The sequence below is a fragment of the Dicentrarchus labrax genome, unplaced genomic scaffold (genome assembly GCF_905237075.1).
Source record: "Dicentrarchus labrax unplaced genomic scaffold, dlabrax2021, whole genome shotgun sequence".
Lineage (NCBI taxonomy): Eukaryota > Metazoa > Chordata > Actinopteri > Moronidae > Dicentrarchus > Dicentrarchus labrax.
This window is the reverse complement of record NW_026136720.1, coordinates 6,826,194-6,839,263: the sequence shown is the minus strand read 5'-3', so window position 1 is coordinate 6,839,263 and position 13,070 is coordinate 6,826,194. Positions and strand designations below refer to the sequence as shown.

At 41.0% G+C, this 13,070-nt stretch overlaps 1 protein-coding gene across 1 annotated transcript; it reads right to left on the bottom strand.

Moving 5' to 3' along the window:
• Positions 1–71: 71 nt before the first annotated feature.
• On the bottom strand, positions 72–12,980 carry washc4 (WASH complex subunit 4). The gene is made up of 33 exons (XM_051381751.1): positions 12,830–12,980; positions 12,018–12,157; positions 11,866–11,919; positions 11,725–11,790; positions 10,736–10,781; positions 10,556–10,623; positions 10,379–10,461; positions 9,988–10,030; positions 9,789–9,892; positions 9,186–9,306; positions 8,882–9,005; positions 8,665–8,792; positions 8,416–8,576; positions 8,212–8,338; positions 7,395–7,520; positions 7,177–7,284; positions 6,796–6,942; positions 6,608–6,687; positions 6,158–6,263; positions 5,469–5,585; positions 5,164–5,332; positions 4,760–4,914; positions 4,577–4,651; positions 4,383–4,487; positions 4,128–4,262; positions 3,583–3,691; positions 3,405–3,471; positions 3,101–3,187; positions 2,700–2,847; positions 2,438–2,534; positions 2,138–2,334; positions 1,472–1,568; positions 72–1,269 (listed from the first exon to the last, which is right to left on the bottom strand). The coding sequence occupies exons 1-33, from the start codon at positions 12,888–12,890 to the stop codon at positions 1,220–1,222; spliced, it is 3,501 nt and encodes a 1,166-aa protein (XP_051237711.1). The 5' UTR covers positions 12,891–12,980; the 3' UTR covers positions 72–1,219.
• Between the last annotated feature and the right edge of the window lie 90 nt (positions 12,981–13,070).

The following is a 13,070-nucleotide window of genomic DNA, read 5'->3' as shown; positions in this document are numbered from 1 at the left end:
AGAATATAATCTGCACTTTAAGAACATTTCCAGAATCTTAACATTGAAGGATTTGGTTTGTTTGAGACAAATTCTGTTGGAAGCGCAAGTTTTATTAGTCTTTACAGACTTAACACAAATTTCTCCTTAAGCAAGTTAATTCATGGAATGTAACTTTGACCAAATTATGGCCTAATTTTCACATGTACCACATGTTGAAAGATACAAAATTGGGAAATAAAAATGTAATGATACATCTCCAGTGCTGCAGAGAAATGAGGAAACCCTTTGTACTGTGCAGCTCTCCAGAATATTGTGTGTTTGGATGTATTATTTCTAAATTAGGCTATCAAAACAAGTATCAACAGTTAAGAAAGGCACATACACACCTTAATATCAGACAATGTATAAAATGGACAAAACAAAAAATTTGCAGTAGACAAATATGGCACACAAACATAAGATTACACACTGAAAACATTCTCAAGAGTCCTCATTACTGTGCTATAATCTACAGAGGCATTAAGAACAGAGCTGCCATTAAAGGCCATGAACAATCACAATTAGTACATTGCTACATTTTTTTTTTTTTGTAGGTGTCCAAAGTCTTAAAATCAAAACAGAGATGCAAATTAGCCATTGATTGAACTGGTCTGTGATCAGCAGAGGACACACATACAGCAGCGGCTTCTACTTTAGAAAAATAATCCAGTCCATCCAGACTGAATGTATAAGTATCAAAAGGCAGTGTGGCAAAAGGAAAAGGGTTCTTTTACCTTACACTTGTTTCAACACCTGACCTTTTCAAATTGCAGTCGCTTGTGTAAATTCTACAAATTCAAACTGAATTTATTTAGATGCTGCAAACACTTAAAAGCTGTGGGATGTTACACAGATGTTTCTGTAGAATGGAAACAAAACCAAAAAAAAAAAAAGACACTTCCTGCAGTAGCACTTTCAGTACACATTCTTTCTCTAATGAAGATGATCACTTTGTCTTAAAAACAATATCCTTCAAAGTCTTGTTTTGTCCAGTTTCCAGTCACACACACACACACACACACACACACACACACACACACACACACACACACACACACACACACACACACACACACACACACACACACACACACAGTGCAGTCTGCTGCAGGAGATCTTCTCTTCACACTTCCACCTGCCCTGGCGCACATCCCCTCCATTTTACAGTGCTCTTCAAGTTATGATCTCACAGTCAGGGTCACTTTGAGGCAGGTTCAGTGGGGGTTGAGCCTGGTTTGGTAGCTTCTTCTGTTGGAGAAAATGGCAGTTAAGTTATTTGTGAGATCTACAGGAGGATGAAGACATAGAAACCTCACCCTTCATTAACCAGGGCACCATCTTTCTTTCTATCTATGTAAAGTCATCTACAAAAAGCCTGTGTAACAGCGTGGGTGTACCAGGGCTTCTGCATAATTAAAAGACTCCATCAATCATCACAACACCACCTCACCTTTATCCTTCTTCTCCTGAGTCTCCTCAGCTGCCGTCTTGTCGGCTCTGAAGAAGATCCGGGCGCTGCTTAATGAGAAGTGGAGTAGCTCAAACTCCTAAAATGAAAGGAAGAGACAAAAGAGATCAGACTGAACAATTACAGGTTTTCAGGCGTCGACAGAGAGAGAAGTGAGGTAAAGATGCAGCATAAGGTAAAAAGGGATAGGTGCACGCAGGTGTTCTCAAAACAACGGAAGGTTAGTTTTTATAGTTTGAACTGAATTGGCCTGCTGAGCAGCTGAAGTAGCAGCAGAGAATGTGACACACAGCTCATAGAGGCAATTAAGGTACTTTAAAACTGCTGCCACGTGCATTTAAAGTACTCAAACACAAATTTAAGCACTCAGACCTGATGCAATTTTTCCCCGATTCAGTTTGACTTTCACTTTAAGAGGATATAATTATCTCTAATGTCCACCATAAATCAGCTTAGAAATCATAGAAAAATGTCTTCCTTAAAACTTCAGAACCTGCCTGAGAATTATAATGTTTTAAAGTTTTCTTAAGTATCAAAGTAATGCTGTGATAGCAGTCCGTATATCCACAGATTTATTGCAAACAGGACCAGCTAACATCTAGTTCAGCATACTACACATCTTCTTTAACCACCCAATAGAGGCTGTACCTGAAGATAGATATCCAGCCTCTTCTGAGTGAGGTTCATTGTTTGTAGCAACTTTTCATCTTGGCTGGTAGATGTGACGTTCTGCTCCTTCACCACAGCATTCATCTCCTTCTTGTACTTATCCCTGACGGCCTGGAACCAGTGCAGAGAGTCAAACTCCAGATACTGGTCCAGCAGCTTCAGAATGTATGCCACACCTGAGAGAGCAAGATATACAGCAGTAAAAGAGAGTGTAGATCATTGAGCTGATGTTCTACAGTACATACTGCATTCAGTTATGTGTAATGTATCACCACTCACCCATAGCAAAGCCGTCATCTGTGAAAGCAGCTCCACTTTTGTTCTTCTTGTTAAGTTTCTCTTTGCAGCTGATGGAGTGCTCCACGAAATTCACCGTCTATGGAAGAGATTTGTTGTTACTGAAAGTGCTGCACATGCAACGATGAAGAACAGTCGAGAAAAATGAAAACACTGCAGAGACAGTGGCCGAACACAAACAGAAAGAGAAAAGAGCGCGACTGGTTGTAGGATAGAAACAAATGAAAAAAGTCTTGGCACTGACCAGTGGGGGTACAATCATGTAGAAGTTCCTCAGGTGCATATTCTTGGCACTGCGAAACTCAGCCGCAAACACCGCCACCAGCATCTTGAAGTACTCGGTCCCCTCGGCAGAGTTGCTGGTCAGATCTCCCAGCACTGAATCTAGGACACTGGAAATGACACACGACAGTTAATCACGAGGATTTGTCTAGCTGTGGGGCCCTCTGCAGGTTTAAAAATGGAAATACACTGAAAATATCTTCACATTATTTGACCGTAGACAACAACTGGAGTACAGTTTGTGTGCATGACAGAAATATTATTATAATAATCTACAGAAAAGACAGAAATAAGATGATGCTAGGCAAAGACTGAAATGCAAGATAGAATTTAGAGACATTAAGTGTTTTTTAAATGCTCTACCCAGCAGCTTTCTGAGTCTCCTCTGACAGTCCTTCCTCTTTCACCAGCTCCTCAAAGTTGACTATGTCCTCCAGATCAGGGACGAACCTGCAGTGGTCACAGACATAAAAACATACTAATGAGATATTACAGACAATACTTCAGTGAGCATGAGTTTTAATCAGGTTTAATTTCATATGTACTACATAAAAAAACATTAATGAATCTAGTTAATCAGGCTTTTCTCACACTTATTCAGCCAAAGCCATATTAACATAACAAGGGAGCACAAATATAACCAGCACTTGAACAACTCTCCTTTTACCTGATTGCACTGCTGCAACAGTGGAGGCCTCCAGAACGGATCATACGCACATAGCCCATGGCGTTACCTGAAGGAAACAGTAAAATTGGTGTTGGTTTATATATGCCTGAACCTGCAGTTTAATTTTTAAAATTATATGCCAAAAAGATCAACAACATATAGGTGTTTTTTTTCTCACCAATCTGGCTGATGAGCTGTCTGAACTGGTCCAGGTAGCTCTGTCCATCAGGAGTGATGCCCAGCTTCCTGATGCCACGGTTGAACTTCTCTGCTCGCTCAAATGGGTACTACAACAAAAACAAGGACAACTACGGTTGAACAAGAGCTGGAAGGGAACTACGTTATTGTGCCTGGTGATATGTTAATGCAGTATTTTTAAAACAGCAACTTTCAGGGGGTTTTTACGGGAGGATTAGATGGCTAAACTGGTTCCGAGAACAGATAATCTAGAAAATCCTCCATTCTTGGGACTGGATTTACTGAAAGCCTGTGTCTATTGACACTGAAAATTTAAAATGCTTATTGGCAGGTTAATTTCAGCTTAACATCCTTGGCTCAGGCTAGTTTCCAGCCCTCACCAGTTGGGACTGAACTGGCGTTACAACCAATCTGACCAACTAAACACTTTCTGCAAAAGGTGCAATATTCTCCATCTGTCCATTTTGCTTTGTTTGTGTAACTGGTGTGGTAAAATGAATGGACAGCCACTGAGCCTTTACTTACCTTCTGATCTGACTGGTCCTTTGTTTCTCTGAAGAAGCGGATGTCTTTGATGAGTCTGGACTTTATGTGTTCATCGTACATAAACTGGCTGAAGATGTAGAACTTCTTCCGCAGGAACTGGTAAGTGAAATTCACCTGATGAAAGAAGAGAGGGGAGAAGAGGTGAGACACACACACACACACACACACACACACACACACACACACATGAGAGAAAAGGTACACGTTTGAAAGACTAAAACACTGCAAACTCACCGTGGTGTTCATAATGCCTGTGCCGTGGGTCCGGATGGAGTTGGCGATGTGACGGATGTTGATGGTGTTCAAGTGCTTGTTGTTACTTGCCTTCTCTATGAAGATCTATTGTACAGCAAAAAACTGTGTATAATGCACAGACAACTGCTTGGTTCAAGACAGAGAAGGTGAATATGGAAGCTAACCAGTCTCACCTGGTTGTTGAGGTTATAAAGGTAGCGTGAGACGAAAACGTGGATGTTCCTCATTATCTCCAGAACGTCCAAACCCTGATGAGAACACACAGGGGATTCAGTTCATCAGCCATTTATCACCTTTACTTATTTAAATAAAAACTTCCCCTCTGTCATGATGTGTAAAGCTGTGAGCACGCAGACCTGCTCCAGGGTCTGGCTGGGCAGGTGAGCCTCAGTCATCGTAAGTCCATAGCGCTGTGTGGCGAGGTTTCTCATCTCGCTGTAGGTGGCCCAGTCATGCAGAGCGACAGTGGTTAGGTTGTAGAAAGTTTTATCCAGGTAGTGGGTCACATAGGCTGCACGGACATGAAAAACAGGACAAATTATTATGTCAGTTTCTGTAAGGGTATAGTTTTCCAGCAGGTGTCAGCATTACACATCACAAACAGTACACTTCTTTTACACCGACATGACCAAATTTCACTGCATCTGAAACTTGCAGCTTTTTCATCCAAGTAATTGTATTAGATGCTATTAGAAAATGCCTAAGATGATCAAAATGAGCTTCATCAATGATAAGAAATCAAATCCCAGTTTGTCAGCACCTTTGATATGAAGGAAGCGGTTGAAGAATCGGATTGGTTTGAGGGAGAAGAAGTGGGCCAGGTCCTTCATGCCAACTTTGAAAGGGTTCCTGTCGTCCAGCTTCAGGTGGGTGTGCACAGAGAGACGCAGGTCCTTCTCAATCTCCTTACACAGCTTGTCCAGCAGGTGCTGCAAGAGTCAGATGTCAGAATGAATGAGAGCAATGTTCAGGATGTGATGTAATTTGTTTGATTTTTACAAAAGGATCAAATATTGACACTTGTACACCAAACTCATTTGGCAGCTTTATTTCATCTGTTCTCACCTCGTTGAACACCTCCATGATCTCCTTGTCATAGCTCTCCAGCAGCTGGTCACATGACTCCATGTGTTTGGCGTGCAACATGGAGGGCACACTGTCCCTCAGCGCACTAAACATGTACTGCTCAGGCAAAAAAAAACAGGTAACAATTAGAACCAAATTATAAACAAAGAGACAACAGTTTCTAAAAGTTAGAAGAGTATTGTGGTAAAGCAGTAAAATCCCAACTTCTAAAATTCATTGTAGGTTCCCCTTAAAGGTCCAGTGTGTAACATTTAGGAGAATCTATTGGCAGAAATTCAACATAATATTCATAGGTATGTTTTCATTAGTGTATAATCACCTGAAAATAAGAATTGTTGTGGTTTTGTTACTTTAGAATGAGCTGGTTTTACCTACAGACTCTGCGGGTTGCCTTCCATGGAGTCCGCCCAGAACAGTCAAACCAAAAACTGGCTCTAGATAGGGCCGTTTGTGTTTTTCGCACATTTCGTGGCCTCTGTAGTTTCTCCCTTGCGCTTGCAAAGGGAGGGTGAAACGAGTTGAGAATCTCAACGAGAACTACGCCACTAAATCTTACACACTGGTCCTTCAACTTAATGAGGAAATATAAATAAAATAGCCCCCTTAAATGAGCAAGCTAAGTCAACATAAAAGAAGCCCTCTGTGACCCTTGGTGACAGTCTGCTTACATGTATTCGTGCTGCATCAACAGCGTTGTCGTAGACATCATCTAGGTAGATGGGAAACACAGCTCGGTGCCAGTAAAGGAAACTACAATCACACTGCAGCTTTACCCTGGGAAATAAAGGAATAAAGGACATCAAATTACTTACATGAACATAAATACAAGGATTTGTGCCAAGAATTTATACCCAGTTAATTAAACAAACATTAGCTTGTTTGTGTGCCAGGTGCCAGAAATACTGGTTTCCGCCTGTTCTCAGAGATTTCTGATTATAAGGAATGACATCACAGCACACCACTGGGTTTCTATTAAACAAGATGTTGAAAGCTGTCTGTCACACTGGCTCCGCACCAAGCAGTAACTAATGGAAGCTTTCTTCACTGCCTGGAGGGTTAGGCACTTTGCCATCTCTTAGCAGAGGGAGCAAAAACACATTCGAAATTTTGTTTCCCACCTTTCGCTCAGCTCACTAATCAGATCCAGCTTCTTCAGCACAAGCTGCAGTGGGAGCAATTCCTCATCTTTGAAAGTTTTCTACAAGACAGAAAGAGCTTTCAATGCCAAGCTAGGAATCAAATTAAATACAAAAAGTAAACAGAAGTGTCTGTATCCCATCATCAGCCAACTTAACTCTCGACATACCAGCTGAGTGCCGACACACAGTGCCAGAGACACCACTAGGCGTCGCTCCTTTGTGCTGGGTCCACTCAGAGCATTTTCTGCCAGCACCAGAGATGACAGCACATCCAGCCGCTGCTCGCTGTACTTCTTGTCAGAGATCACTCTTTTCTTCAGGGAGAAAATGTGTCACATAAATAATTAATAATAAAACAACTAAATTCTATGCCAGCTCTCCCTCGGAAAAGAGATTTAAATTTCAAGGGACGTCCTGGTTAAATAAATGAAAATAATAATAGAATGAAGTTAGACTTCTATTTAGACAAACATAAACATGTCACTTATTTCACACCTCCCCCTGCAAGTGCCGATAATGTGATTTATTATTTGTGTGTTTGTATTTACCTTGGCGATGCCGATGGAGTTGAGGGCCTGTGACTGCAGCTGCTGGGTGATGTGAGAAACGGAGTCAGCTACAACCATGGACCGCCTGTGAAATGTGTGCTCCACAGCCTGAAGGGAGAGGGACATGACATATATATATATATACATATGTCATATGACTTGGCCTTGCACTGGTGAAAAGCATGGAAACACTCACAAAGGGACACACACGCACACACCTTGAGCAACTCAACCAGTCGACACAGAGCTTTGACGGAGGTCTTGGTCATGGGCCGCTGCATCGACATGTACATGTTCATGGTGGTTTTGATAATGGTGCTGATGCTGTATGCATACAGGATGCCCTGTGAGGAACAGAAAACACAGAGGGAACTGTTAGTGAAGATTTAAAAGGGGATTGAAAAAATGTGAATGCTATGTTATGAGGTGGTCTTAGTAGTCTCATGTTCTGCTCTGTAAGTCCTTGTAGGAGAATTCCATTATGACCTCTCCTGTTTAGAGTACCATTGGAAGGGTGAGAGGCCGGTCACCAAGACTTGAGCCAGGTCACCATGACCTAGAACAGAGCCAGGTCACCATGACCTGGAACAGAGCCGGTAACAACAACAGGATATGTAGGAAAATTAGGAATGAAAGAGCCAGAACATCACAACTTAGAATAGAGCCGGGAACATCAGCCAGATGTCGGGAAATAGTGAGCGTCACCACACACACACACACACAATCATACACATAGTGTTGATGCCAAAAAGCATGTTCTTAAATGGCCAAAGTACAACATGAAATATGATCCTTTCCTGGTAAGTTAGGTTTGCCAAGAGTTCTGGAAGACAGGATGAGACTGGTATGCCTATACACACACACACACACACACACACAGCCTGGTTTCTGTATAAAAGGCATGTTACGATCTGTAATCTCGGGTTAATATCTCTGACTGCGTTGGTGGTAAGATCTGTCTGGAATAAAGAGATTCCCCATCTGACATCTGTGTCTCGGACATCTGATTCTGTTTTGATTCTGATTCATCCTTACCTGTACAAACACATTGCACCTGCTGTTAAGGTCTTCCGCCAACTTGTCACCTTTATGCTCCTTGGACAAGATAGACTCCATCTTCATCATCCAGGAAGTTACAAACACATAGTAGGACTGGACATCCCTGAAGGGAGAAGAACAACGGTTAGATGTTGAAATCTAAAAATCTGATTTAGACAAAATAATTGTGCTGCCACTGACTTTGTTAGTGTCTGTGCTCTTTGCTGCAGGTAGGTGTCCCTCTGTGCTCTGATGGCCTGCAGGCTCTTCTTATCCATTAGTTTAGCTGCAGCTGGAACCTTAGTGGTGAGGAAAGTGTCGGGAAACCAGATGATGTTTGCAGTCAGAGTGACAGCGGGGACCTAGAGGATAGGGGGCACAAACACACAAGCAAGATGTTTCCACTGTTGAAAGATTAGGGAAAAAATACATCCAAAAACACTGCACTACCTTTTTACAGACATCGAGCACTGCTTTGTAGAACTTTTTGTCGACACTCCTGAAGATGTGAAAGTGAAGCACAAAGAGACCACAGACGCCAGCGTATTTATCTCTCTGGTCAATCTCTGAGGGTTCACCTGAAATTAATACAGAACACCGTCACTTTAAAGCTGCAGGAAATAGTCTTAACAAGTGAAAACAGTCTATCCTGAGAGGAGAAACTGACCAATTTTGGACTCAACATTGGTGAATATGGTGCGAATGTTGAAGGCGAACTCCTCGGCAAAGGCACTGTTTTTGGCAACAGCTACTCCCTCCCCGGGATCATCGAATCTCTGCTCCACACAGGCCTGTCACACAGTTGTGAGGTTAATCGTGTTCAGAGGATATGTAGTCCAAAGTGACCCATGCTTACAGTCATGAATGTTGATCTCTGTTTGTACATTAGGACAAAACTATGACTTTTCAGCAAAAATCTGAACCTCAGGAAATTCTACAACGTAATAAAAGTCTGAATGAAATTAAGTCACCTGCAGTATCATGCCATCCAGCAGCTGTCCCTCAAGCTTGAGCAGAAGCTTCTCAAATGGTTTCAGCTTCTCTTCAGGAATGGAAAATTTCCCAGGGTTATGGTGCACAGATTTCAACAACCTACAAGCAGAGGATACTGTTGGAGAGAGACAATAGCCTGTATAGACGCTCTATAGCATAAACTACTATATGGTTTAAAAAGACCAAATTAGCTATGCTTTCTAGATCAAATGAATCTTCATATATTTTAGTTAAGGTAAAGGTTATTTGTGCATTAGAAAGTACCAGAACAAAACAAAACAATCAGAAAACAATGTTTAATTTCTCTGACATAATGCTTTGTTCTTGCTAAAGTCCCACTGTCTTTATGTAGCTTCATCAAAGGTGCTCTCTTTGGTTTGAATGGTGTTGTTACAAAGAAAACACAATTGAAAATCCTGCTTTGTATGCCTTTTAAAACATGTCATACTTGAATAAAATTTTGTAAAATAGGAGTAATTGGGATGCATTTTAATTCATATTACTGACATCTTTGTCTGTTTGCTTATTCATTCATTCATTTTCCTTTGAGGTCATTGGTTGCAATAGTCGTGTGCGTTAACCTTTTATACATCTTCCAGTGATCTTTCAGCGTGCCGTGATTTTCCATTATCTCGTCGAGTGTGAGCAGAACCACTAACAACTCGCCGAGGTGTTCGTACACGACCTGCAGATGGAAAGCAAAACAGAAAGAAACATTTAGAGTAATAGAGAGTACAGACTCAAGACATACAAAAAAAGAATGAAATCTTAAAAACCTACCTGGAAATGGACACCTGACGACTCAATGATTTTTGTTGCACCTCTAAGAAATGAGAGGAGAAAAACATGCACCTAGTATCAGAAATGCGGTCTGTACGTTGTTGTTTTGTCTGAATCTGAGGTGCATAATTGCTCGTTTGACACTGTGGGCTGATGGACCACGAGATAAAAAGTTGATCTGCAATTGATGGTATGATTAACTAACATTAACACATAGCTGGGCCTCTACAGAGAGAACTACCAGTCTGTGTGTCTGTCAACATGACACAAAGATAGTAAATTAATAGAAAAAGGTTACTACACAATACACTACATCCTGACACAGGTGCTCATCCAATGAAACCAGTACATTCACTGTGTAACATTACTTGCTTCAGTTGATGGATCTTACTTGTTGCTGTTGTAGAGGGCAGCCAGCTGATGAACAATGTTGACCACCACCTCATAACATCTTGACACAAAACAGGAAAGTTCCTATAAAAGGACAAAGAGAGGAGGAGGAGAGAAACAATCAGTGTTTTCTGGACTTCAATAAACCAGATTATGACAGAAATGATTCATTACCCACCTGAAGGAATGAGATGAATCTGCCCATTTGAATCTGGGACTCTCCTTCAACAACACTGGTGTCAGACACTGTAACACAAATGCAGATATACCTCTTATTTGTATCAATTTATTAAGAATCGTTTCGTATCACAGAGGGTAAACCTAGAATAAGAATGAATAGGAATAGCTGACAGATTACCTCCCTCTCCATAGTACATTAAGCCATTGTAGAACTTCGTTTCTGCCTGCAAGTGAAGATAAATTCAAGCCACAGAATCAGAGTTTGCACCTCTCAGAAAAACACAAACATCATCAACATCTGGGGAGAGAAGGTTCCCCTTTGGGGTTTTAGACCTCCAGTAGTTTTAACTCAACTTTATTTATATAGTAGCCTTCAGACAAACATGCAGCCCAAAGTGCTTCATGTAGCAAATTAAAACAACGCATAAAAAAAATTGGACAAGGCAAAAAAATAATTTACAATAAAATATCATAAAAATAACAGAATAAATAAAAACAAATAAATAACAAAGATTGAAACCTAAAAACATAAGGCATAAAAACAGAAGAAACTCTCACCAGCATGTTTATGAGACACATAAAAGAAACATTTATTAGTAGTAATGTAGAGTGCTATGCAAGCAGGTGACACAAAACACAGTCCTACCAATGACGTGACACTGATCAACAAGTGGCGGTATTATTGAACCAGAATTCGCGCTGCTTTTATTGGCGTCTATATCTGTCTTCTGTTTATATCCGTCTGTGTTCTGCTTTTACTGTAATAACATGTCTTATATTATGATTATTGTTTTGATTTTACACTGATTTCAGGGTGCTACATTTTACACCTGGCCAGAGACTAAAGATGGAAATTATCCTTTGTGCCAATATTATCAATTAATTTATTTGGGGCAATGTTTATTAATATGCACTGTCCCAGAGAAATAAATAAATAAATAAACCAAAATATTATGGAGCAATGCACGAGCAAAGGCAGGAAGGATTGCAAGCTAGCCATCTTTGCAAATGTTTTATGAGGAATGAAATTAAATCATCACATTTGTTAGACCCCAACAATACACACAATGTCAACTTGTATTTGTTTACACCTTTAGGAGAGACTATATGATTAAAAAAAAAAAGGACAAACCTCACAATAGAGCGAGCTGTTTACACCGTGCTTACCTCGTACTTGAGCTTCTTCACTTCACTACACAGAGCAGCATAAACTGTGATGACTTTGTTCAGCACCTGCACACAAAATAAAAAGTCTTTATCAAACAACAATCATAAAAATAAATAATTACAGTGTCTGTCTTTATTTACCTTGTTTTCTGTTTTAATTAACTCCAATATGGACGACTGCTCATAAGGGAGAAGCTGAAAGAGAGAAGAGAGAGAAGGAAATTACACAAGTTTAAACTGTGTAAAAACAGTGCCAGTCTTTTTCAGATTAATGTTCAGCCAGTAGTTTTCACCTTCAGGGCGATGGGGTCCAGATTAAAGTCCCACACATCCCCAATGGAGTCATCCAGTGCCTCCTCGATACCCCTCAGCTGGGAGGTGTAGTCCTCCAGAAACTTGCTGTAGTTCTTCAGCTGAACCTCTGTGTGTATTTCTGTAGGGTGGAGAGTTTAATTAGGGACACTTCAGCAGGCCTGATGTAAACACCAATGCGAGTTTAGCAGCAATCATCACCAAACCACATTATGTTGAGCTCAAATGTGGAAAATAAAGAGTGCATGTATGTCTTATTGCCTGCACATGAATTCTAGGAGCCAGAAATGTGCAGAAAATAAAAATCCAAACCCATTTTAATTCCCAAGAGGAGCTCTGAATACACACACTACCACCACATGTGCTCCCTCTTCGTCTGCTTTAATGGAAATAAAGACGGTGTTACAGCACGCTATTTATACATATATATTTATTGACTATGAACTGAAGTGTCATTAAGCTGTCAGACCGATCAGCTGTGTGGCTGCAGGCGGTGACTAATGTTAGATAACGTCGCTGTCACTTCATGCAGCGATGTTACTCTTTGTAGTACAGCGGGCCTGGACTCCCTGCACGGTTTATTCAAGTAAATAATAAGCGACATACTTTTTAAAAGTGTCTATTTAACGAGTGTTTGTTTGCAACCAACGGTAGGAGTTGTTCCGCGTCAGCAAATAGACGCCCCCCCCGGTTGGTGGCTAGCAGCGGAAGCTAGCACTGAAGGCTAATGTAATGTTAGTTAACTTTAGCACGTCGCCATGTTTTGATGAGTAACGTTAGATAATGAACTTACTCTGTGAACCGTCGTCGAAACGATCAAACTCCCAGTCATGTGCCATCGTTTCCACTGCCATAGTGACCGCATAGGTGACCCAAAACACCGCTGTTAGAAGGTGAGGCGACACGGTCCCATGATGGGTCTCATGATTTTGTGAATGGCCGCTAGTGCTCATGGGAAATGGAGTTCAGAAGAGAAGGCTGGCTGGTTAGAGAGAGAGAGAGATAGATAGATAGATAGATAGATAGATAGATAG

Coding starts and splice junctions, on each gene's coding strand:
- washc4 (XM_051381751.1), bottom strand. CDS start 12,890: ATGGCAGTGGAAACGATGGCACATGACTGGGAGTTTGATCGTTTCGAC. Junction 11,920..12,017: donor TGGACCCCATCGCCCTGAAG/GTGAAAACTACT, acceptor TCTCTCTTTCAG/CTTCTCCCTTATGAGCAGTC. Junction 3,692..4,127: donor AGGACCAGTCAGATCAGAAG/GTAAGTAAAGGC, acceptor TTTTTGTTGTAG/TACCCATTTGAGCGAGCAGA.